General features: G+C 39.9%; 4 protein-coding genes across 4 annotated transcripts in view; 2 read left to right on the forward strand and 2 right to left on the reverse strand.

Moving 5' to 3' along the window:
* Positions 1-4,168: 4,168 nt before the first annotated feature.
* On the reverse strand, positions 4,169-10,053 carry LOC124407209 (protein cornichon homolog 4). Its single transcript, XM_046883097.1, has 4 exons — positions 9,770-10,053; positions 6,732-6,800; positions 5,746-5,999; positions 4,169-5,362 (listed from the first exon to the last, which is right to left on the reverse strand). The coding sequence occupies exons 1-4, from the start codon at positions 9,842-9,844 to the stop codon at positions 5,296-5,298; spliced, it is 465 nt and encodes a 154-aa protein (XP_046739053.1). The 5' UTR covers positions 9,845-10,053; the 3' UTR covers positions 4,169-5,295.
* A 546-nt stretch (positions 10,054-10,599) lies between these two features.
* Positions 10,600-11,849, forward strand: LOC124406804 (exosome complex component RRP41). The gene is made up of 3 exons (XM_046882411.1): positions 10,600-10,912; positions 10,996-11,295; positions 11,381-11,849. Exons 1-3 carry the CDS (start codon positions 10,742-10,744, stop codon positions 11,735-11,737), a joined length of 828 nt encoding a protein of 275 aa, XP_046738367.1. The 5' UTR covers positions 10,600-10,741; the 3' UTR covers positions 11,738-11,849.
* Positions 11,850-11,884: 35 nt separating this feature from the next.
* Positions 11,885-14,793, reverse strand: LOC124406803 (trifunctional enzyme subunit beta, mitochondrial). The gene is made up of 7 exons (XM_046882410.1): positions 14,625-14,793; positions 13,821-14,004; positions 13,325-13,700; positions 13,070-13,244; positions 12,712-12,992; positions 12,205-12,510; positions 11,885-12,128 (listed from the first exon to the last, which is right to left on the reverse strand). Exons 1-7 carry the CDS (start codon positions 14,686-14,688, stop codon positions 12,084-12,086), a joined length of 1,431 nt encoding a protein of 476 aa, XP_046738366.1. The 5' UTR covers positions 14,689-14,793; the 3' UTR covers positions 11,885-12,083.
* A 4,519-nt stretch (positions 14,794-19,312) lies between these two features.
* Positions 19,313-26,453, forward strand: part of LOC124407084 — a 33,149-nt gene continuing 26,008 nt past the window's right edge. Inside the window, exons 1-2 of the mRNA XM_046882905.1 lie at positions 19,313-19,908; positions 20,161-20,459. Of these exons, the coding sequence (XP_046738861.1) occupies positions 20,405-20,459 (55 nt within the window). The 5' untranslated portion in view covers positions 19,313-19,908; positions 20,161-20,404. The remainder of the gene's footprint in view (positions 19,909-20,160; positions 20,460-26,453) is intronic.

The raw sequence follows: 26,453 nt of genomic DNA on the forward strand, positions 1-26,453 counted from the left end.
GTTGAATAATGCGTGACTGAAAGGGTTATAACGAGTAATTCGGAGCAAGTTACAAGTTTCAGGATGAGATCAACTACAAATAATAAGGCAGCCTGTGCGAGAGTTATTTGCTTGTTTTGCAAAAGGTTGATGAGCCCTCTTCAGAACTTCAAAGGAAAAGCTATATAGTCTGAAAATTGTTGACGTATCTTATTTGAAGAAATTATATTGTATTCAAAGAAGAAAATTGGCCGCGAGCTATTTTGTTCGAACCGCGAGACAATTTGCAGGGTTATACTTCTCCACTTAAATTACGCGATTCACCCCGAATGTGAATAAGACTCGTATAACTTTTATTGCAAATTTGGATCTGTTTATATCTGTGTATATCACTACTGATGTTCTCTGCTCCAAAATACAGAGAGAACGTTAAAGTTTACACAGAATTTGTCTCCTACGTAAATAAACTATATTTTTTTGCGTTCTAGCTCCATCGCCATAAGCTATATATAAAATTTCTTATTTACGTGATCGACTGATATATACGTATACTGTACAAATATCAAATCCAGAATAAATAAATGACAAATTTTATCTATGTGTATGTACATTATATAAACCTTGAAACTTGCCTTACATTGGTGAAAAACGTTCGATAAGACGGCAAAAATTGTGAGCTTGAATTAATAAAATATATTGTAACTACAATGACATACATGTATAATTTATATTGAGCGTGATGCGTCTGTGAGATTTGATAATCTTTGATGACGTCACACGACACCAACCAATGCGAGGGCTGTTGTCACAGCTGCTCAATTTCGATATCAAGTACCACTACATCTATAGGTACAAAATTCTAGTGTATATCTTACAGTGAACTGTGTGAAATGTAATAATATGATCGTGTCCTGAGTAAATTGTTCACAATTTATATTACGAGTATTACGACTGAAATATATTGGTTGCGCCTGCGGTAGAACGTGTCGAACGAAATCCTTGCTTCGACTACCTTCGCATGGGAATTGGCTATCGACCGATTAGGTACATACAAGACTCGTAACGCTGTATGAGAAAGAGTTTAATCGTTCGGCACATGCTCGATCGTCGTCACGATTTACAAGTTTTATAAGCCTGCAAGTTTTACGCTAATCCAATTTTAATAATAGGACGAGAAACGAGTTCTCGAAGAAGGTGCAATTAGGCCGCGTGCCTTGCGAGCCAAATTATAATACACACGTACATACGTTTATTTCGACATAGATACAGATCTTCAGGTGTACCTACGTAGGTACAGCCGTGACTAACAAAATGCTACTGTACGGTAATAACAACGCGACGAACTACCTACACGTATAACGTCTATGCATGATTAAGGGTAATTTCAACACGGTTTCGTGAGCCTATTTCGGAGAGATAAAAACTCGAAAGAGAGGAGTGGTACGGACTAAATGCCGTATCAAGCTATTAAATCGACACTTGCATGTATACATGGGCCCATAACAAACGTTGATATATGTATACGCAGTACCTAATGTAGTGGCAGCGGTGGCGAACTATTTTCGACGCTGAATTAATTATTTCACGAATCTGTTCCGCACATCGAGGAGGGGTGGTTTAGACGGTTGTGTAATGGCCAACACGGTTGTGCAAAGCACCTTAAGCCATTCCGGCCGGATCTATGCCTGACCCATCCTGGCGTGCAGATCTCGTGTTTCAATTAATTCACCGCTGACACCAGATTTTGCCGAAAATAAATACACAATACAGAAGACGTGAAGCTCGAAACAAAATCCCTGCACTAATGAAATGTAGTTATCTGAGCTAGTTTACCACCTGGTAAAACTCGAAGTCACGAGAAAAATGCACGAGCAGATAGTGAGTGATTTGAGGTTTGATGAAAGGAAGAAGGGGTCACCCCCATAACTTTTACTGCTATCATTAAATTGATCCAATCTTGTCTCATTACTGTTGGGCTTAAACAAAGTTGAACGCGGCGACCGTCCCTTTCCTTCGAGCTCGCTCTCTCTCGTCCTCTTCTCCACACTTTGCCGGGGTGAATGTGAAACACAAGCAAATCGCATGTTACATATACACCCTAGGCTAGCTCTCGTTGTAATCCTATTTTTAGCGAGCCATATAATCCAGACGCAATTTAGGACAAATTGCGGGTAGAGCTGGCCAGATAATAGATTTCGATGTGGTTGTGGCCTTGCAAAAGGTTCAAAGTTAAACAAACCATTAATAGTATGTTATACATTATACACATAGAGCATCCACAACGTACGTGTTTCCCGTTTTAATTATTAGTGTGAACCGCATTTTTGTCCGCAATTAACGCTTTTCAACGACAGGAACTAGCGCCCTTATCGCTGAACAAATTCCTGCGTCTGTCGTGTAAACCCGAGGGTGCATTTATCACGAAAATATAATATATCGTTTCCGAAAATACGCAGACTCTGTAAAATTGATTTGTTGTGTACAAATGATGCAAGTGTGCGCCTATATATATAGATCCCAAATCAGTGAAACTCGTGGTTCAGTGTTTTGCAATAAAAAAAAAAAAATAGGTACAACGCCGTTGCTCTCACCTTCATATAAACGATACATCAAGAGAAAAAATAATACAACTTGGTTTACGTTAAGCCGTCTCGAGGAGTGAGACGTGCACTACTCACGGGAATTGCCATATGCCATACCGAAGTGCAAAAAAAGAAGCAAACGCAGATTTAGAGGAAAGATTTCTCGACTGTCTGCAGCGAACGTCGGTTTAACGTCGTGCCAGCTATTAGTATTTGAGAAGCCTGCACTTACCACGATAAATCTTGCTTTTAAAGTACGATAAACGGTCTTACACGCGTTATACATAACATAAGTCTGCACTAACACGCGACTAGATAATGACTTTTGTTTTTGTCTAGTTCAAATTTAACAACGGTATTCTGTTCATTTGATCCGTAACTCAATTGAACGCTTTTGAATTTCGAAAACTCGTCCGAACCGTTAACAAGTTTTCTTTCATTCAAACAAACAATTTATATTCTTACGTGCCTAGCATCCGTATAAGAATTCACGTGTAAACACAGCTTGTGCCTTCGATTCTCTTGCGAGTTTCCTTTAATTCGTTTCAAATAAATGTCTCATCATTGCGTAGCATTGTTTGGACTGAGGAAGATCCAGATACACCTTTGAAGTTTGAGGAAAGAAAAAAAAAGGGGGAAAAAACAAAAAAAAGAAGGAAAATTAATCACAGCGTGTAAAATATTTCATCTAGATGATATAAACACCGATATATTTTCTTTTCAACTATTTCTTGCCACCCCCCCGCCCTTTGTAGCCATTTTATCTTCTTCGTTTTTTTTTTCCTTTTTCATTCCTCGTCGCGATCAACTGTCTGCAATCGCCAAAACTCCGGCAAGGCGAACGGGGTGGAGAAAAAGAAGAGAAAAAGAAAAACCCAGAGGGATTCTAGAGCGGAGAATTATTGGACACCCTCCAGGGTGACCTTCCTCCTTAACAATGACTAAGGAGGGACGTTGATACGTGAATATACCAACTTCATTATAGTATATGTGTGTATACCTAGCCTGACTAAAGTATCAACAGAGTCGAAAGCGGACAGGGAGTGGCTGCAGAGGTCGAACTATCGAGTAATATTCATGCAAGTATGTGCAACAGTATTTTTATAATCATATGTATTGAACAGTTGGAGCTCAGTGGTGAATTCTATACATAATATTACAATATACATTATTTCATTTCAATTTACGTATTGTATACAATAATTGCAGCCGTTTTAATTGAACTTCAGATCGACTTTTATAATACATATTATAGGTACAAATATTATACATATACCTGTATATATTCAATATATTCAGACTACATGACTAGCTCTAAATTATACATAGTTATATAACTATAATACAGGCTTATAACGTTAATTTATTATACTTGCACGCACTGGCTTGAGACTTGGCGTAATTACATGCATTACGGTATACGTAGGTATTATAGTTCAAAGTATCCCCGTATTTGACGATTATTATTATACATATAATTTCGGCGTTGTATCGCACTAGCAAGACAATTTAAATCTATTTACAATATACATACATATATTGCATCGAACACATAAACAATGTGAAAGAAGAAAAAAGATGGGTAAAAGAAATTTTCGTTCAAATATAAAAGAAGAGAAAAAAAACGTAAAAAGAAAAAGCAACACGCAAAGTCTAAATCATCCACCGTCTGCAGAGAGAGGGGGTGGTTTTTATATATATATATATACGTATGTTTGAGATAAAACTGTTACCCGGTCACGGCAGCCAACACGAGCAATTTCGAGGGCAATTCACGGACCGACAGGGGCGAAAAACATGTTTGAACAAAGGGCTTTGGGCGTATTTACCACGTACGTTTATACGTATGCACAATGATTGTAGGCAAGTGGGAATGAAAACAATGAAGCACATTGTACTACACCGATATCGCGATAGTACGAAAAATACACGACGAGGGTCATTGCGCAAGCCACATTTGTATGACATGATGATTGAAGGCTGACTGTGATAATAATATGTTACACGTATGATTGGACAGAGTATATGCGAAACGAAATGATCAGTGGATGATTGTATTTAGTTTTTTTTTTCTTTTCAGCCAACGGCGAAATTTTCTCTCTTGTTATAACGTTTGATCGTATATTTTGATCTCCGTTTGCATTGTAGCTTTCAAATTTAGTCTGCGGCAGTGCTGTAATTATCCAAATTCAAGTAATCCGAATCAAAAATTGAAAAAAAAAAGAAATAATACCGTCAGAGCTTCGTTTATACATTACGGACAACGCACTTAGGAATAATCGTTTCACTGTAAACGTTTGCGTAATATAAACATTTTGCAAGTGACATATGTAGCGTGAAAATATTTCGGTTTGCGAAATCGAAACTTGTGAAACGATTCTGCATAGAGAGTGCATGCAAGGGCGAAAAAAATAACTCAATTCAGCATTTCCATTTTTGTTTTTTACATTGGTTAAGGAGAGAGTAAATTTTTTAATTAACTATTTTTTCGATTATTAGGGCACTGCCTTAAACGTACTTATAAAAGATCATATATTACAAAGGTCGTGGAAATTTTCAGTCTCTTGATTAGAACCGCGATTGAAATGATACCTTATAAATTATAAATAAATTAAACTTGTGATCACTATACACTAATGGACTAAAAAAATGATTATACGTGGTCAAACGTGTGATGTACATGCATTGAAAAGGAAGAATAATCACAATATATCATCGCTGTTATGTGATTAAATTAAAACTCGACCATGTCGTCTTCGTCTCTTCTGATCGGATCCCCCTTCAGTAGCGCAATAATCATGCTGTAAAAATGATTAGATTTGAGAAAAATATGCCTAGTATTTAACGATATTGCTAAAGCATGCATGCAGCGTGGTTATACAGTAATTAAATTATAAATACAGTTAATGGACGGGAATATCAAGTAATCAAACAATCCATGTAGGTACATACATAATGTATTATACGGTTAGTGAAATTTTAAAATATATGTATTATTTGAATTTTCCCATTCATCACAATTTACTGCGGCTCGAGTATCAGCGAGTGGTATAAACCAGAACGCAAGGAGCAATATTTCTAAATTCAAAACTGGAGGAAAGATTCTCTCATTCGAAAGATTCATAAAGCCTGCGAAGGAGGGGCATACATCTAATAAATAAGCACTGTGGGCTTGCGAACTCACCAGTAAAGGTATATGAAGAAGAAGACGAGGTAATATCCGAGATAGACCATGCAGTCCCTGAGGTGTTTCTTGAGCTGGCCATGGTTGTGGATCTCGGTTGGGTCGTAGATCCCCATGTTGCCCGTGGGTACTGTCAAAAATTCATACACGAGCCAAAGAGCCATCGGTAGATTGACGACCATGAGGATCCATTGACCGTGGAAGAGTAGCAGGACGACGAGGAAGACGTGCCCGACGATTTTCGGTAGAACCCACTGAACGAAAAGAAAAATATGGAAATACAAAAAGGAGCGCATCGCGAGAAGAATGAAAGATACTAGAATCAATTGAACAATCAAAAACCTACAATAATCTACGTGAATTTCTTTTTTTTTTAATTTACCGGCTGATTGAATGACTGGAAGATTCTCCCATTTGCACAAACATCGAATTGATTCAACATTTCGAGTGAAACATAAGTATATAATATGTAAATGCATGCCACAATTTTTATTTATTTATTTATTTATTTTTTTTTTTTTATCATCATTACAGATCCGCCCAGTTTCCGTCCTCTGTAAATTATTTTGCGATTAAAGTGCTTGTGCAGGTTCCGCTTTTGCAGTAAATGTGCACATTTATACGTGTGTTTGCGTATCGTTGCGGTTGATAAGAGAAAAATGCTTACACATGTGTGATACTCGAGATGAAAAGTACTTGGAGAACATATAATTGGGTCAAGAATCATTTGAGGCTCTCAATACGGCATAACGATATGATATTAAAGGCGTGGGAAAGTCGACGTCAACGACGACGAAGAAATGTAATAACGAGGTAGAAATTGGAATATTTTTAGCACCGAATATCTTTGAATAATAATTATTTAGGCGATCGTTTTGACGTCGAGGTTGAGCAAGATGGGAATTCCTCGATAATTGACATCCAGCAAATTGGTGTGCGGTTGTTGAAAACACTGCAGGGTGACAATTAAGTAAAACCGGAATTACCGTGTTCAATTTCGAGCAGCACTGCTGGGCGTTCAGGTAATCGCATTCAAGGTCCGAAAGCGTAATCACCTGCCGTTCTTGTTAAGGAAAATCTATTCCATGAACAATCACAGAGCTCAGAAATTACGCCCCCACTTCCATTCTGCAGTGAGCGGCGTGCATACCTTCGCTCTGTTTCATCCTTTCCTCCAGGATTAACCCTCCGAGTCCTATTATGCCGCTGGAGATCGATATTGCTATAGGTATACGTACAGCTATATATGTATATACATCTGTTATACCGAAAGTCAGGTAGGTATTATACGATCGCCGAGAGATAATGCCAATAAAACTGGGTCAACGATGGATAATAACAGCAATATCTTAATTTCAAACTTTACCTTCCGTATATCACGCATTTTATTACTCCTCTACATTATTAGCTTTTACATTTTCACTCTGGTTTTTTCCTTTTCATTATTTTTCCTGTCTACACTTTCTTTCTTTTTTCATCTCTGTTTTTTATAACGAGTTTTCTACCTTCCCAAGCCACACACCCAATTTTAAAACGACTGTAAAACTTGACTCGATTATTCTGCTGTAGCGTATAAACTTAAGCTTTGGGTATAAGGTATAATAAGCGCTAAATGTCAAATGAAAACGTTATACTCTTGTACTCTTCGGATATGTGTAAGGATACGCTATAAAGTGATAGGTATAGAATATCGTTTAAAGTTTATAGGGTTTACACCTCTCCGTCGATCCATTACGTACAACTCTCGACATTATTTTTTCCAACAAATTTAACGTCATTTCAATGTTTGAACAATTAGTTCATTGAATTGGTAATTCAAACGTAATGCTTCTAAAATTTGGGCGGTCGTTTTTTATCAACATCCCCTTTACAACAGGAATATTCGTATTGATCTTCAATAGTTTCAAGGTGTCATCTTGAACTCACGCAAATCACGTTCCGTGACGGATCGATACGGCATCTGATCGATCGTAACTTGCGCACAACTATTCCGGTTTTATTCGGTTCAGTTTGGTTATATTGACTCTTTTTAGAGCAAGTCAAGTTTCGTAACATAACAAAATGATCGTGGAGTAATTATTGATCGAAAACAATGAATTTACACACTGAGTAGAAATGAAAATGGCCGCCATAATGATCACGCACAGACGTTGTTCACGTAATTTGAAATAACAAGTGACAGTATAAATGTTGATTCAGTTATTATGTCACTTTCTATACGAAAGCCTACAAGCTGTGTACAGAGATGTACGCAAACTTATCGACATCACGTTAATATACAACGATTCTACTTTTTTCCTATCATTATATGTCAACCTGTAATTTCGCATTAGATCACTTGAAGCGTTAAATGGCATCGCGATGAACGATCGCGCGCGATAAGCTGTGTTTGAATTACGTTGCCGTTGGGTCATTATACTTGTGCAAAATATTATATACACGCATATTATATCTGCACATGTAACTAATTAGTTTCAGTAATGCTTCAGATAAAAACAGTTCCGCTGAACACACGGCCAGATGTGGCGTGTTTTTTTGGAGGAATCGATATTTCTTTTGTCGTATGCTGTACGTATATTAGTGGGAATTGGAGAAGCGCTACGAACGGTTTGAACAAAGCAAGTGAGAGAAAATAGCCGCTGCGGGCACCTACATAGGCATAATGTATAATCCATCCTCTGCCGAGCACCGAGAGAGCTTTATTGTAAACGAAATGATGTGTTGTCAAGGCATCTGGAACTCGTATGAATCGGACATTTGGAAACATTCCTGCGAGGCATCGAGCGTGTAGGTTCGAGGCACGAATAATGATGTATAATATGTTAATCCTGGTAGGAAATTCATACCGATATCATATCATCGTTGCACGAGAGCAAACAAACGAACGAATAAGTTTATAAACTACCTGTGCATGGAATTGCGAATTTTATAGGTATATCTATGTGGAAATGTGATATTGTGATTGGCAAAAACGAAAAGTACGACACCACGGGTCAGGTTAACTGGGTAATTTAAATTTTGAAAGATGAAACGTGTAGTTTGCGCAGAGCAATATCGACAAGAGGGGCGCCGCTTTAGAGCTTGCGTTATATCTGCTTGCATTTCCCACAAGCCGTGCATATTGTTGAACGTTGAAAATTGCAAACGACGGTGAGATAGACGTGGAATCGATCGATTATTTAATATAGTGCTATTTTAAATTTATGTAATGCGACAAACTCGTGGCTGCTACCAATTCTCAAAACCGCGCGGGTCGTGAAAGACAAATAAACTGTATAAACTCCCCCGAAACTATGCAGAATCTATTTAGGCAGAGATATAAACGGAAAGTCGTCAATGTCAATTAAACAGGTGCGTTTTGTAAGACTATTTATTCAAGACGTTTTCACATCTATAAATATATTTCAAGTTTTCATCTTCTTTTATCTATAGGTTTCTATTATAAATCATAGACAGGATATACTTGTACGCTATATACATTATACACGCATATTACAGGACTGATTGTTAACCAAAATGAAAGCACGCTCTAAAAGCCTTATAGCGCTTTTTTCTGCCCATCACAGAACAATGAAACCATTTCAACGACAAATTTGATGGGCAAATTTTCGAGACCAGTGCTCGGCGGGTAAGTGTGTCTGGATGGGCCTGGAGCCATTAGAATCCGAGTTAGCGATCCGTGAGCTTTTTTATCTGCGGAGTCGTTTAACACGCAATCCCACAAGGCACACAAAATCCAGTTAGTGTAACCGTGTTTGACAGTTCAGACAACGACGCGGGTTTCCTTGCAGTTTTTGAATTGGCGGTTATTGCATATTTACCCAGAAGACCGTGCCCAGGGTATTCCAAGGCACCGTGAGTGAAACATGAAGACGTAAAATTCCCTAGAAATCTTCAACTACATCGAAGCAACTGAGTAGACATAAGCAACACGCATCGGGGATGTTTGTGCAACATAAATTCATCGATAAAGTACAGCGTAATATTACGCTGATTAGAAAGCACTACAATTAAAAAAGGATACAAAATACACAAGCAGAAAAAGCACAGCGCCGGTGTCGAATAGAGCAAACGCGAACAGTAGCGGTTCGGAAACCATGATTTCTACACGTAATTTAGCCGCCAATAAGTTCTGAGATTACGCCGAAATTATACCGCGAACAAATTTGATTCGTTAATCGTAACACTAAAGAATTAAATCTTTATTTCTATAGATAAGTTGTAGGAAAATCTACAAACTACCGCCTGTCGTCGGACTGTCAAAGCCTCGTCAAGCACACTTCACGCCTCTGGCCAGCAGGCTTACCACTTGGCGAACAAAAAAGTATCCTAGAATCGCAAGAGACCTTGCGAGGTAACATTGAAGCAATTACCGTATCGTTGGTGGATTATATACATTTTTTAAGGCACCAAACGCATAAAATAACATTCTCAAACAAAATAACCTCCTAGCCCCTAAGGGTACGTTCCGAAATTAGCTTCTAATGCTGTCAACTATTTCTTATCTCTTTTGCACTATCGAGTTCGTGGATAAATCTGTCTTTGCCTTAGGGAGTTTTTAGCACTGCCAACTTGTTAGTAGGAGTCAGACATGTTTAATCACAAATTTGTGCGCCTAATTTGAACATGAGTAATCGTTTTCTACTTCAGTTAACGAGTGCGCGAAAGCTAATCAATCAATTATCTTGTTATTTTATTAATTTAAAAGTGCTGCCGGTACACGAACGCGTTTGGTAACCGTTTCGTGGGTGGCATTGAGTTTTCTACCTTCGTTTAAAGTTTGGGATAGATAAGGACAAGACAGCAACACTGGTTTGAAGTAAGTCCAACGAACACTAGGAAAGATTGTAGTCAAAGCGTCACGAAAGCGTGGTTAAAACACTGAGTCGAATTAGGTTAGGTGAAGATCAACAACGAACGGGTGCACGCGCAATTCTCCAATCGACGAATTGCTGAAAGGATAGTGACACAGAAAGTATACAAAGTAAATTTCCTAATGTCTGGCCAAGACTTAGTGTCGGACCAAGGACTAAGAGTCGATGGGCGACGAGCAAACGAGCTGAGACAAATTCGGGTTCGCATGGGTGTCTTCGGGCAGTCGGATGGGAGTGCTTACCTAGAACAGGGCAACACAAAAGTTTTGGCTGCAGTGTACGGGCCTCATCAGGTTATTCACTTTGACGTCTTTCAGTTGTTCACATCCCTAATCCTGTTACCTTGCTTATTGACTATAATAATTGTTTGCTACAGCCAAGAGGAGGGGGTCGTGGTGGGAACAGAAGTGGTACGGGAATTATAAATTGCCAGTACAGTATGGCGGTGTTCAGTTTTAGTGCCGGCGAGCGCAAGAAACGACCACGCGGTGATCGCAAGACCCAAGAAACCTCCCTGCAGCTACGCAGGGCTATCGAAGCGATCGTACAAGTAGAACTGTACCCTCGCTCTCAAATTGACGTATTCGTCGAAGTGCTTCAGTCCGACGGCAGTGATTATTGCGCAGCAGTAAACGCAGCGACACTCGCTCTGATCGACGCCGGGATCCCCATTAAGGTACTTTTAATAGAAACCTATTATGCACTGTGCTTTTATTATTTTCACTATAAAAATAATGAAATTCCATATTTTTCACTTACAGGATTACTCTGTAGGATGCACAGCAACAATAGCCAGCATGGGAGCTTCGGAAGAAACTGACAGCAAGGATGAGACAGGACCTGGGACAGGAATAGTTGATGCAAATCATATGGAAGAATGTACGGGAGCGACGACATTGACTGTGGTTGCTTTACCAGGAGCCCCTGGCTCAAATTATGGGTCAGATGCTGACAATTCTGGTTTAGTAGTCGTTGCGCAGGGAACTGGTGCACGACTCCATCTCTCCAGGCTCGAAGGGCTCAGGCAACGGGCATTGCAGGGCTGCCGGGATACAAGGGTGATTCTTGATCAAGCAGTTAGATTCCATTTGACGACACATGATCCTCATTTTATTTAGTACTTTTTTTAATTGATCCCCAATTTCTTACACACACACACGCGCGCACATCATCAGCTATGCATAATGAAACAAACGAAGCAGAATTCGAAATGGATCATAATTTATTGTACTATTTCATCATTTTTTTCCTCGTTTTTTTTTTTCCAAGGTGTAATAAATCTTAAAAAATATATACATGTACACATTTACATAACAGATATCTTCGACAACTGTAAAAATATAAATTCGTTTTTTCAGCGTAGTTTTGAAAGGGTTCGTACTATTCCGCATTTATAAACCGTTTAATGCAGTATATCGTATTTACGAATAGAAGAGTAGGATACGTCGTTATTCTACAGTTCCGTTAAAGTTTGGCGTCTGGGTGTCTCTCCATTATCATTCCAACACCCTGGAATGGAAGATAAATGGTTTGAAATTTCAAGATCTAAACTTTGTGACAAATAAAATAAGAAATCATCCCTCACCTGACCACCAGCAGCACAGGCAGCAATTAGCCCGAATTGTTGATCCTCTTTGATCATGCGGTTTGCTGTGTGCGTTGCTAATCTCACTCCAGTAGCCGCAAACGGATGTCCGATAGACAAAGAACCACCCCAAGCATTCCACTTGTTGATATCTGGCACACCAATCTTACCTGATCTACCCATATATTTCTGTGCGAACCAATCAGAATCCATGGCTTTCAAATTTGCTAGAATTTGTGCTGCAAATGCTTCATGCACCTCCCATACTCCTATATCATTCAATCCCAGACCAGCTTTTTCCAACACCTGTAAGGCATTTAATTTATATACATTTTTGCATTCTGTACAAACTGTATTCAATATAAATAGATATTTCCATTAATTCGGGGATCAAAGCATCTACTTCCATGTGTTGAGTTTTACAGTTCCAGTACATAATCCAGCCGAATTTCGATATCGATATCCTTATGACAGTGTCAAAATAACAGCTGGTGAAGATAATTTTACCTTTGGTATAGCATAGGCAGGTCCCAGGAGCAATTGGTCGACCGGATCCTGTGATACATAGGTGAAGTTCCTCAGATATGCTTTTGGTTTGAGTCCAAGCTGCTTCGCCCTTTCCTCAGTCATAATGAGAGCAGCCGAAGCTCCATCGGTTAGAAAAGATGCGTTAGCTGCAGTAACAGTTCCGTATGGTTTAACAAATGCTGGCTTTAGCTTGGCCAACTGTTCTGGTGTAGAAACTCGAATTCCATTGTCCTTGTCAATGACGTCATTCACACCAGGCACTGAAAAGAAATAAAACTGTGTTACCCAACAAATATGCATGTTGCCTGAAATTATTCAGCAACATTGAAGGAATTACCTTTGAATGGTGCAATATCAGATAAAAATCCTTGCTGTTGGGCTTGGGAAGCAAGAGTATGCGAGCGCAAAGCATACTGGTCCTGTTCCGCCCGAGTTACTCCAAATGCCGAAGCTAATCTATCCCCACTGTGACCCATGGTCTCTCCGCTTGAGAATTCCGCTACCGCTGGCAACTAAGAGTATCGTAGTATAAGTTTAAATATCGTCATTTCACACAACTATTTTTTAGAATAATTTATAACTTTGCACTTACCTCTGGAACAAAATGGCCAGGCCTGATGCTAGCCAGGAGACCCAACTTCTGGGGTAAAGTCTTTGCTTTATTGGCACGCAGCATTAAGGATCGCATGTTGCGACTGTGCCTGATTGGTACATCGGACATGAACTCTACACCGCCAGCAACAATAATGTCGTACACACCACAGGCGATCAGACCGACGCCAGTGGTTATAGCCTGATTACTGCTGATACACGCCATGGTTATGGTATGTGCGGGTGTCTTTTGGCTGTAACCCGCAGCCAGTGCTGCTTCTCGACCAACATTGGACGTCTTAACTTCTTGTATGACTGTCCCATACGTTATATATTCTACCAAGTCTTTGTCAATTCCAGTCTTGTTTGCAAGGCTCCTAAAATTATTGTTCCAGCAGGTTGAGTATTGCGTTAAACGCCTTCATTTCCAGGTGTAATCGATGTTGGCTTTAAATCTTTAAAGTAAATAAATATAAATAAATCAAAACAAAACTCACAACAAGGCGTGCCTGGCGAGATCATGAGGCATAAGTTTGCTGTATTGTGTTCCTGACAACAGGAACGGCGTGCGAACTCCATCGACATAGACGATATTCTTTCCAGCCGGATTTCCTCCTTTCGTAGCATAACCTCTGTCCCCGTTTCTGGTTCCATTGAGGTTTTTCCAAGCCAGAGGAAGAGCTAAATGCGTAAAATAAACAGATCAGCATCGCACTTTGCACCTTCACATGTAAGTGAAGAGTTAAAAAATTGTTAAGAACAAATACGAAAAAAATTGAGAACGGGTGGGGGGATAGACTTTTGAAAATAAAAGAAAGCTCAATCTATCAGCCGAATATACTGTATAATGGCAATGAAAATAAGACAGTGAAGCCTCGTATCATAAATTTGGTCAAATTTCATGTAAATTTAGTACTTTTATCACAGAATTATTAGTGAAAAATTGTATAATTTGTCATCACTTTTTGGATGAAGTTTGCCGTGTCTGACTGCTGACTTCGTCAGCTTGATAGAAAAAATCAGAAAATAATGGGCATAAGGTATTCCTGGGGCAGATCAGCGGTTCCTGAATCGTGTTTCGCATATCATAGATTGGCTAATTAGCTTCAGTTGAAGAAATATGCGGAACGTGACCGAGTGTACTTTGCACCGCGTTGAGCCAAACAGGGCAAGGGGCACAATTGAATGGCACGGTATGTGCGGGGCGATGGCTCATCCAATTACACACTGAATGATTTGTTAAAGTCTATCGATATAGCAGAGTAAAAATCGTTACAAATCTCTCAGTTTAGCGATTTTACCTGCGGTCTGTGAGCCGATACCGTGATTAAGGCGTATTAGATTTCTCGCTAGATACGTTGCCATTTTTTTATTTTACTATCAACAATATAAATATACCAGACACACTATAAACACTCCGCTTTCCACTTATTGTTAACAGCCTTCTGCCAAGCAAGTACCAAAGTCTCGAAACAGTTAACTGCATCTAGAGAGTGCTTGATTGGAGTAAATTACTAATTTGTCGAATCAGATTCATGTTCTTCGTATCGCCGCTTTGGCGCTAGCATTCATTTGATAAAATGGCGGGATTTTGAAAAGTCGTGGCCTGAGATGTTGTCTGAATCGGCATTTATTTGCACATACAATAAGCAAACTTTTTTGAATTATAAATAAAGATCTTAGACGATTTTAATTTGTAATTCTTTATAAAAACGTATCCAAAATAACAACGATTGTTTAAGCTCAGAAATACTTAAGACTTTTGAAAGAATTCGTCTTCGTAAAAAATGTATGCGTTTTTTTTAGCTTTAGAATAACCTTAATCTTAAAAAAATTTACAGTCACATTATTCATCTGCATTTACGACGTTGGCTGAAAATATCTTCACGCTTCAGTCAACGTTTACTGCCACTTCGATTTTGTGATATTACAGCTAATACGTCAGGCTTTCCCGGATGGATTGAAGATGGCACTACGCACTACTAATAACCTGATATCAAGTAAAAAAATAATGTAGTACAGCAGAACAAGTATCATTACAGAGCAGAGAATTTCGCATCTTGCCATAAGTTACACGAGGAAACGAATGTTACGTTAAGCACACGGATAATCACGCATTAAAAATGAGCCAAAACGTGGTAAATTTCCGTCATAGATAATACGAGCATCTTCAATTTTCCCCCGCAAGCGTGTTCAGTCAGCTCTTATTGACAAATCAGAGTCATTTAGAAATCTACTGACTATAATTTTCATTAATTATTTCTTCGATTCCACCACTTGCGAGAGAAATATTCGATCTGAATGGCAGAGACCGTCGATAAAATCACAGGCATTCTTCCCATCGACCGGAAATTGGCTCGTTATCAGCACTGGATACTGCAGAATACCAAGGACAATATAGCTTCCGGTTCTTGGATTCCAGCTACGGACGAAGAAGGTATTGGATGAAGGTCGGGGCGCAGGTGTAGAAATATGAGAGGATCAAGTGTAATATAGGGTGCTATGTATAATAATGCAATGTATCGGCTGTAGGACGAAACCTGAAATTATTTACCTAGGCATAAATTCACGTGGGTGTACTTACAGGCAATTAATCCTTGCGACACAACAAGATCCACCCATCGGGCAATGTGCATGCATATACATTACACATACATCGATAGCTATAGCCGTGAATTATGCAAGGGAGTATATATTAAAGGCAGCATGGAGCAGGGAACAGGCGGTACCCGGATATAGATACTAGATACTTATTGGTGGTAGCAATGACACACACTCGTATTAATGCGACTTTGCTAAGTTTTTAGCTTGCATTTTGGCCGAGACACCACTAATTGTCTATTCGATTGATACCAACATATATAGATTATACTGGAAGACAAGCCTGCAGTGGGCATGATTGTAACGTTAATTAGTCATTGGTATGTCAGACCATGAGATATAATAATAAGGCTCGTCTAGTACTGGAATGTTGCTCGCAATTAGCGACGCTTTTGGGCTGATTCAAAAAATCGTTTGGCTTTGCTGGAAATATTCTGATTCCTTTAGCATAATTTAATATGTCCGGATATCGGAAAATATACTTATTCTAATTAATTGGTTCGAGGGGGTTTTAGGTCACTAAAAAAGTGGTAAAAGTTATTGTATTTTAAACTGTACGCTAGCTTAGTTAATAAAGTAGAAGGTTTACCGTGCTTCGATAATCGTATACTAACCTACTCGAAATATTTAGACGAAATTATGGCTAAATCATGTTTGCGATAAGATTATCAACAATCGAATTGACAGCTGTGATCTCAACTTTTCTAATCCCATACCAAAAGTTAGTTTAACCTTGTGTAAAGTGACGTAATTGATTCACGCCGCGTTCTAATTTCTGTCTCGAATATACGATATTATGGAAACTGTTGGTATACGAAGAGATTTTTCTTTAGAGATTTACCCTGGCGTAATACGTATAAGGAAGGAACGGTATAGGGAAGCTACCCCCTCATGGATTCGCAAAAAGGAAAAACAAGCACTCACCACGGCGTGACATGCCGAAAGAAAAAGCATAAAAATGGTGGCGACGACGGAGGTTACATTGGTTGAGTCAAGTCAGCTTTAGCCAAGGCTCGCGGGGGTTGTCAGGCGCCGGCGAGACAGAGACGGACCGAGATAAGAAGGCGAGGGGTGGGAAAGTTTGGTTTCTTTTCCCCGCGCTTTGCCACCTCGCTTCTTTCACCCTTCTCTTCTCACACCACCCCTTTCTCTATAATGTATTTATCCACCCAACTCTCGCGTGTCTCTTATACCTATACGAATACATACATGCATATATTATACAGAGTGAATCAATTGAAACGCCGAGAATAGGAGGAGCTCAGTTATGTCGATATCAAAGTAAGGGTCAAAGTCTACATGTAGGTAACCACGGTGAATCAGAAACAATAATGAAGATATGACAACAATGGAAAGATGACAGCATGAAATGTCAACAATTAGGTTCGTCTTGTCTTGTTGTCATATCGTGACTTTATTTCTCATTACCACTGAATACCTGTATGTAGACTTCGAATCTTTCTTTGATATCGATACAACTGAGCTCCTCCCGTTATCGGCGTTTCATTTGATTCACCCTGTAGATATTCGTACACATATAAAACCTGTATATAGCATTATCTTATTATAGCTCTCCGCGTTGCATTCGCGGGGTTCGCGTCAGTACTGGCTGACATCTCAATTTTCTATCAAATTATTCTTGATCTCTCTTCGAATTACCTACACTGGATCGTTTTCGATCTACCGAAATTATATCGTATGGCAATTCGACTCCACTGAATCGCTGACATTGATTTGGGCACCGATTGGACAAGGGCAGCGGGACGGGGGATTGGATTACACAAATAATTTGTCGGTAGAGTGCATGCAGGAAATCATATTACAAAGCCTATGATATCCATGGGTTTACTGCACGATCGATGTAATCATATATAATTACTCAGCCAATTCATCGATGAAAATTCGGAGCTTGTCGTGTTATTTGCAATAGAATGAAAGCGCAGATTTTTCACTGATTATGAGACGAGTTATCCTAAGTCGGGTCAAAAATGTACCGGGACAAAAACATGACGGAACAGAGTTTGAAGAAGTCCTATTGAAGCTGATCACGTTGAATTTATAAATTTTAATGAATAGTCGCTGTGATTCGGAAAATAATTTTACCGTTAATTTTAATCGTAAACACATTGTCATTATAACAGCACACTGCAAAGAAATCGGATTATTCTAATTTCTTTTTTTGTACCAAAAACTCTACAGCTGGTTCAATGCTTATGAAAAATAGTTTATTTTATTCACAAACGAATTCCATATACAAATCGTTTGAAACAGATTTTTTCTCGAGCTTGTAACTTGATGAAAAAAATTTCGATACGTTATAATTCAAAGCATACGATACACTTGTATCTCAATAAAGATCTCGATCACAAAACTCATGGAGAATTTATTAAATTGATATATGTACGAGTAAAGCGAGCTGTTGTTTATCAGAATGAAAAAGTAATCCGAGCTTTCGGTGAGAGGAAATGGGAGAAAGCAAGTGATGGCGAATAGTACAAGGAGATATTTCGAGTTGAAATTGAGTGTTTCAGAATTTTTTCCTGTATCACGGATACATTTTCATTTGAACGTATTAACGCAATTAACCCATTCGCTTTTTTGTAGACCATAGTGAAACAATCTTGATTTTCGTATCTTACGATTTTCTCGCAACAATTATCAAGTATGTAAAATAGGCGTAATATTTTCAGACAAATCGATTACCGTTATTTATTTTCTAAAATCATTCTCACATTGCGAGAAGAAGGCAAATTTTCATAAATGAATCTCAATTTCCTAAACATGTCCAAAGCGTCTGAAAATCGTCAAAAAAGTTTTCCTCTACTAAAATACGGTCATTTGAGACAATATTTTAATTTCTAAGTGAACGGGTTAATATCGGCTACTTCGGTGCCGCTTTTCAAGCTCCCGCTGCGTCAGATTTTCACTTCAAAACTCTTCAGCCCGGGCCGTACGTGTCCCAACATCCCTAATCCCATACATTCGGAAGTCATCCGACGCTTGAAATACGTAAATTCTATATGACCGGGCGTGAAGCGGAGTAAAGCCGAGCGAAAGAGGGCGGCGAGCCTCGGAGTGAATCGGGCTGTCTGGCTACGAACAGGGTTGAGCTACTGCTCGGTGCGCACGTCAGTTAGTAGTCGGCCAGACATCGCGAGTCGCGCACCCGCTTCGAAGCCGTGGGTGTAAGAGGGTCAGGAATAGTTGAGTGAGCACGTGTCGTTGCAGAGCGGATGGACGGCACTCGAGGGTGTAAATTTCCGTGGTGCGTTATAACCAGATTCGAGATTTCCTGGTGCTACTCGTTAAGTCGATGAAGAATCGAGGATTGCCGATTGCTGAATTGGAGAAGATATTATGATATAGTATATATTATAGGTGTATATATGCATATGTATATTGAATACGTTCGTATAACGGAGCGCAGAAGAGGAGGAGGGGCAGGGAGGAGGAAAAAAGTATCTGAGAAATTTAGGCACCCAGCCAAGTGACCTCGAGTATAGTATAAAAATATATGGCCGTCTGAAAAATGGATAATTAAAGTAGCTCCGAGCTGGTTTCTTCGCTTCTCGGCATATTCGTGGTGGAAATAAATACCCTTTACATCGATCTTGGAATATGGTATGTATTGGAGGCAGGAAGATAAATTGGAACGATCATTTCTCGAACAGCGGATTTTTCCCAGCTCGGTTCATCCTGAATCGGGGTACTTTTTCACCGATCGAAATAGTCTGTAAGACTGCAGCTTCCGCTTCTTATAAACAGGCTTAAAGCTCGGAAGAAGGATTTCCATCCGGCCGGAGGCTGTATCTACGAGAGTCTTATCTGTATGCTTGGAAAGGCGAAGGTTGCCTCGTGCCAAACTTTCTGCAGGGTGGAAAATTGCATTCCAGAGACGTCTCCGAATAACCAGCTGTTTCAACAACAGTAATTACCACCTAGGCGTTACTTCGTGGCGGGTATATTTCGGCGGGAAAATTTTTAGTGAGGGAGAGAAAAAGCTAGAGGGAGAGAGAGAGAGAGGAAGCGTCGAGCCCGCGATAACCGGCCGGTTATGGCATCGGGGCGCCAAAAGGGGGGAGATAAAAGTTCGAGAGGAAGATAAGCGGGCTGCTGAAAAACGGCCGTGAGGGACGGCGATTTTGCGAGATGTAAAACGGCTGCGGAACCAGCAGCTCGGGACTATCCAGTTTATGTAAGAGGACGAATCGTGTCCGACGTCGAGAAAATAGAGAGGCAGAGAGAGAGAGAGGAACAGAAAGAGAGAGACCGATTGGTAGTCATCATTGCAGGAGGATAACTGGGGAATTTCCGGTTGGCCAGTCGGCGCTAAGCCGACGTTCTTTTGCACAGCGCGAAAATAGTCAGTGGTGAGATTGTACTGTTGGAGGGTGGAAAAGTGGAGTGCGATAGTGAGCGTGAAAGTGAGTCGTCGATCCATCACCCTGCAAGAGGTTTAAATGTTTGAGTGGCATCCAGAATGGTGCAGGCGGTGGTTCAAATCCTGCGCCAACTTTTACCCGTACTTCTACTCGGTGAGTTGATTCATCCCTTAATTCTGGCCCTTGTAGTTTACCCCACCATTCAAGCGAAATCAAAAACTGTACGGGTCAAACCTTCTAAGGATTTAAACCGCAACGATGTTACGTTTATCGCTGGGACTGTCGTTGGCATTATCCTTAACAGGATTCCGATGTAATCGTAAAACAGGGATGGCTATGAAATGTATACTGCAGATGTGACCGAGAAAAATTTTTCTCTTGTTCAAACGGTTTCGAAAATAGAATCGTGCATTCATTGAAGACTTTTAGAATCATTCTTCCTAAGTTTGATCATATTTTCAAGGAAAAAAATACTTAAATTATCAACAAAAACCGATTTTTAGATACAGATGCTTTATTTCAAATCGATTCAAGGTGGTCGCAACTTGCAGGACTAGTAGATTCATTCGATTTCACCTCTTCAATGATTGATTTTATTCAGAAAACTATTCTCTGCAATGCCATTGACAATGAGAGACTTTTTTTTTGGTCACATTGATATCTTCGGATATCTACTTAATTTTAATAGTCTTACAGAACAGAACAGAATAGTGTTAAGCTGAATCACACAGTGAAAGAAAATCTGTTGCAGTTAATTTGTAAAAATAGTTTCATTCAAAGAAACACTCTATTCTGAATTGAAACCGAACGAATCCACTTGATTTTTTTTCCTGTCCGAGTGATTTGAAATTGGATCTCGATATCTGAGCTCTCACTGATAATTTCAGTATCTTTGTTCCTATATTCTTAAAAAAATCTGATGAATGTACTTAGCATGCAGCTACCTCGTAATAAAATCGAATGAAAAGTATTTATTTTGAACTCACCAACCTGCACCGTATAGATCGAGTCTCTATGAAACATATTTAAATATCATAATCAAAAACACTCATCGCCAAAACTGAAGGACCGAAATTAATAGAAACTTTAAAAAAAAATGGCATAATCAAACAAATAGGTAGAATTTTTTTTGGTAGCATCATGCTTATGTCCGACATTTTAATTCTGCGGTGAACAGTAACAGACAAAAATATCTAAATCCAAATTAACTTTAGACGCTATTCAACGCTCAAAGAACTGGTTTCTGGTTTGTCTGCATGAGACTGCGAGACAGTTTATACATACATGTTGTACGCGTTGTCGGATAGATTTGGAACTCCAGATCATTATAAAGTTGAAAAGTTTGCAGTGACATCCATTAATTAATGTATCTGTATGAAACACTCTGTGCAGAAAAAAATATCCCTTAGCACGCGTGGAGTAAACGCACACGCACGCGTGTTACCGGAAAGTTCGTGCAGGATAAATTCGTACTAAAAAATTCACATTGTCTCGCAGCTTTCAGCCGAAGCCTTATCCAGATTCTGAAACACGTTGTACAGTTATAGGATTAGTATGTTACGTTTAAAATTCCGAACTGAAAAACAGAAATCAGGTCTGTTTCGAAAATCAGGTTGCAGGTTTCCTCGCTTCTGCTTTTCTTTGTTTTCTCCATCATAGTTATTTATTCAACTTTCCAATTTTTTTTTCCATAGTAAATTGCTTCTCCCTGCAAATCGAATAAAAACTTTCTTAGTCGCGTGTATATACAGGTATATACCACTTACCGATTGACGGAAGACCGTGTTTTCCTTTTCCGTCGTCAATTCCGGGGTGAATATCGATCACGAGGAACTAGCTTGGACGGGTAAAATGCAACCCTCGTCACAGACAACCGTAAAGGTCAGAACTCCCATACCGAAAAGCGAATTATTTATTACCATTTTTTCACCCACAAAACGAACCAGCGACCTGCTTCGACCCGTACCGACGATTTTAACTTTTTACCATGTCAGGTATTAAAATTGACCGAGAAGATAAAAGTCTCTTAAAAATTGCATTTTTTTGAACCATGTTTATTTTTTAGTTTAGTTTATTGAAAATTTTTATCATGCTCGTGTCGTAGCGTTCGAAAATCTATGATGCAGAACACAAACTAGATCTCAGCCTATGCAAATTAAGAATGACCAAAAATAATCGATTTTCGATTAAAACGTTTATTTTTCACGATTAATCGAGTATAATCTATTATTTTTCAAACTCAATTAATCGATCGACTCGATTATTTTTCCTTACAATCGTTTTTTCTTCTTTACTCCTAAGAACGATACAATGCAATATCAATTTGTGTTATTAAAGTGTCAATTATTATCATTGTCTTACTCATTGAGTATCTATTTGACATAATAATTGAAAGATAAATGAATATTTTCACGTAAAATTGAAAAATATTTTTAATGAAATTATAAATTATCAAAACACTTTTTCCCTGTTAAGACTACTCGCTGAAATTTACAAAATAAAACGAAACAATCGATTTATCGATTAATTATTATCGATTCAATCGAGTCGTGTTCGATTACTATTTTGGACTCGATTTACTCTCAGTTCAGTGGCCATCGCAAATTGAAGGCAGCTCAACTTTAACCTGTCGGTAACGCAGCTCCCGCCTTTCGAAGCACAAGGCATTTTTCACGCTTTCGAGAGTCAGCCTTATAGACTGCAGGAATGCCAATATCGTCCAATTTCCCACTCCGGTCAGAGCCCGCGATTCCTGTCTTACGGATCAGGAACGAACTGACTTTCCTTTATATATATTTTCCCGCCGAGATAGCACGCCTTGTCCCAGTCCTGCAGCGGGATGATTCAAGGCCAACTTTTTCGCATTCTCTGGGATCCTCGAATTCCAGGCGATTCCAATTTCGATTTCTGAAAATTCTGAGGTGTTTGCGAGCTTTTCTCACTCCTATCTTTCCACCAGCAAAAACCGTCCGTTCAGCAACATTCTTCCCTGCAAAGTTTCTTACGCTGAGTAATTTGATGAGGTGTAAACTTTTTCTGAATTATTCTTTAGTTTAATCATCGAATAAAACGAGCTCAACAACCGTAAGCATCAGAGCTTAATAATTTTGGACATTATTATTATAAAACCTTACTTGAAATTATGGTAAATCTAGTTTGTTGTTCGGATTTGTTCAGAATCATTTCAATTGCATATAGTAAGGACATTGTTCAATTCGTGTTCACTGTCATTGGTACAGACGGTAGAGCTGAAAATTTTCAAGCCGTTTCTCCTCCACTTCGCAACTTTTGTTCTGATTTCCGTCAAAACGATGACGACCGTTCCAATTTTTTACAAATCTTTACCGTACGAAGTTGAGAATAAATATAGGTATATTGTTCGAGGGGCTCTTTTTCTCTCTCCGTCCATCGGTATTTTTTGCGGTTAATCTTTTCCACCGTCAACCCTTCTCAGGCCTTCCTGCATTACAGTCTTTTCGACGAAGGTTTTTATCCTTCCCTTTTCTCGTCAAGCTCCCCGCAGCGCCCGGGGGAAACCTTCACCGGCTGAGCGTCAGGCGGTTAATTAATTGAGGTTTAGGTTTGGTCGAATGCTGTTAGATCCAGACGTCCATTTCCATGTTCAGCACAAAGCACGGGAATTCTCGGTGTGTGTGCGCTGCGCTTATCTTTGGAAAAGCTCGAAAAGCGACGATAGTTTTCATCCGGCTAATGATAACGCATGTATTAGGTATACCTATACAGCCTATGGCTGAAAGCCATGGATCCTTTCAGCTTTTGACGGTGGTTGCGGAAAAGCGGCAAAGTAAATGACGTCTTTTATTCGCAAATGACACCTAGTCGACGGCGCTCGCGTCGCTTGACCGAAGCTCTGCAGGCTGCATGCCGTTAATGCTCGTTAACTTCCTCCTCCTCCTCCTCCTCCTCCTCTTCCTCAGCCCCTTCGAGTCCCCCAACGAGCGTTTATGAAAGCGACGTTTGTCGGACAATAATGCCGGCCACCGGATGTGTACGCGTGCAGGTTGACCCGAGGGGAGAAAATTGAAGGGGAAGAACCGTCGCACGTGGATGTGCGAAATTCTATGTCCCATATTGTGACGTGGGGCGTTACACGAATGTGTCACTCATAATGGTACAAGCCAAGGTCTCCAGCGATTTAATTTTGTTTGCTTTTCTTTTTTCCTTTCACTTTTTCTCTTCTCTTATTATCGCCATCTGCAAATTCACGAGCATTATATGTATAGTCCTTATTCAATAGCGCAATGGAATTACAATTAAATGTAAACTGTGTTGACGAATTCTCGGGTAGAATATTTTTGCCCTCGTTAAGAATAAACGAGCCTCGAACAATGATTCCCATTCGAATGATGGGGTGCTGTTTACTCGAGGGTTGAAATGGTGGAAGTAAAAGCTCGAACGCGGTGTATAATAAGCTCGGATCATGCCGACAGGGAGGCGCTTCGTTGTTTGCCAAGAGAGCAGGTTGCGGCTCGATGCACCGTATAACTTTGGGGTGTTGGTGGCGGCGCCATTTCCGTCCCAGTCAGACCTCTTCCGGTCGAGCTGTTCCGGTCACGCGTTGTCCTCGCCCATCCGGGCGTAACGTATGTCTGTAGAAACTGCCAGCGACGGTTTTCACCTCGGGGATCGGCACGAACAATAAATAGGAACGAAGCTCGGTAGGGCCATAAGAGAAACTTGCAGCTCGGAGAAAAGACGTCCCCGTAATCGAGCTGGACGTGGTGATGGCGGTCAGCTAACCGGCCCAGACGCAGATTAAGTAACGGAGTTTTAGGTGGGCGGGGATACCCTGAAAAATTCTAGCATCAGTAACGTCGGTAATCGATACGTTGTTTTCTTTATCATCAGTCGGTAAGGCGTGAAACGCATCTTATTCCAGACAGCGTATGTAAAAAAATAATGAAACTCTATCGGATGGCGATTTTATACCGCGAAAATATTTCATATTTTCAACTACAAGACAGGGGGGCCAACTTATTGGAAACGGAGAATAAGATATCAAACTCTTCTGCGTTGAGTGGCGCACCGAAATTATGTTGTTATCATGTGGTCATCATTCAGTTAACAATAAGAGTTTTCCAAGTCTGCTCGAATCGCGACATATCAGCTGTTCGAAATCAATTTGACCTAAAAAAAATTGCATCTCACACATAAGCCGCGTTTGACAGCTGAGGCTTCAGGTGGCCAGCCTGCACGAAATAACGAGGAAGCTAACGCATGCGCAGTCGGACGTTCTATCTGCTCAGTTTCACTTGGTACACGTTTCACTGACTGTTCTTCATGTATCTTAAAAAATTCAATAAACGACACATGTAACGTTACAATGCGAATAATATGGGTTGTTTTTCACATATCCTACACAAGAAGATAACGAGATATTAACAAGTAAGGTGCGTGAGTCTGCGAAAATCGCGCGCCCGGACCGCAGGAAGAAGAAGCCGTCCACCACGCACCTTGTTAAGCGAACCGTGGATAATTTATAATCTAGGGTCGCGTCAGGTTTGCCGAACGGAACTTGCTCGGCCCCCGGGGTGCGAGTGCTCGCCAAAAAACCGCCTCGTCTGCTATGCATCATCTCGTTTGCCGCGGTTGAAGTCCGCTTCTCTGCCCACGTCGTCGAGAGAGCGAGAGACCTGACTCTGTGTGCTACCGCGAGGATTAAATGAACATGTGTTACTCTATTAATGCGTAAGGACTGACCAGGAAAAAACACTCCGTTTCACTCCCCTGCATCGCGATATATGCCACCCCTCGCAATCACAAGGGTGACTACACGGCATACATGTGCAGTATAAGATATTTATTACGGCGTGGGTGTTGATTATCAGCCCCCCCCATTTCATCGGTGTTTTCATAATGGTATATAAACGTCGTTCGTACAACCTTACACATTCCTCTCATGAATCGTATAGTATTGGAAAATGTCGTCACGACGTCAGAGCCTGGTTGTCGGCGCCATTTTATCACCACATAACCTAAGTGTTTAATTTTAATGGGGGAAAATCGTAATTTTCCGGGTTTCAAATTACTCATGACTCATAAATTTATGAAACGTAATCAATAATGTACTTGTTCTAACATCCTAATGCAAAAAAATACGGTCAGCTGTCAATCTGGCTGCATTAG

Source organism: Diprion similis, chromosome 6, assembly GCF_021155765.1.
Source record: "Diprion similis isolate iyDipSimi1 chromosome 6, iyDipSimi1.1, whole genome shotgun sequence".
In the NCBI taxonomy this organism is placed as follows: domain Eukaryota; kingdom Metazoa; phylum Arthropoda; class Insecta; order Hymenoptera; family Diprionidae; genus Diprion; species Diprion similis.

Bases quoted from the DNA above. Each gene is read 5' to 3' on its own strand.
- LOC124406803 (XM_046882410.1), bottom strand. From the start codon at position 14,688: ATGGCAACGTATCTAGCGAGAAATCTAATACGCCTTAATCACGGTATC. The intron at 13,701-13,820 runs GTGAGTTTTGTT...CAATAATTTTAG, and splicing joins CTCGCCAGGCACGCCTTGTT to GAGCCTTGCAAACAAGACTG. The intron at 13,245-13,324 runs GTAAGTGCAAAG...CGATACTCTTAG, and splicing joins CTGGCCATTTTGTTCCAGAG to TTGCCAGCGGTAGCGGAATT.
- LOC124406804 (XM_046882411.1), top strand. From the start codon at position 10,742: ATGTCTGGCCAAGACTTAGTGTCGGACCAAGGACTAAGAGTCGATGGG. The intron at 10,913-10,995 runs GTTATTCACTTT...TGTTTGCTACAG, and splicing joins CAGTGTACGGGCCTCATCAG to CCAAGAGGAGGGGGTCGTGG. The intron at 11,296-11,380 runs GTACTTTTAATA...TTTCACTTACAG, and splicing joins ACGCCGGGATCCCCATTAAG to GATTACTCTGTAGGATGCAC.
- LOC124407209 (XM_046883097.1), bottom strand. From the start codon at position 9,844: ATGGTTTCCGAACCGCTACTGTTCGCGTTTGCTCTATTCGACACCGGC. The intron at 6,801-9,769 runs GTATCCTTTTTT...CAAGAACGGCAG, and splicing joins TTTTTCTGCTTGTGTATTTT to GTGATTACGCTTTCGGACCT. The intron at 6,000-6,731 runs GTAATTCCGGTT...CTTTTCGTTCAG, and splicing joins GCTGCTCGAAATTGAACACG to TGGGTTCTACCGAAAATCGT.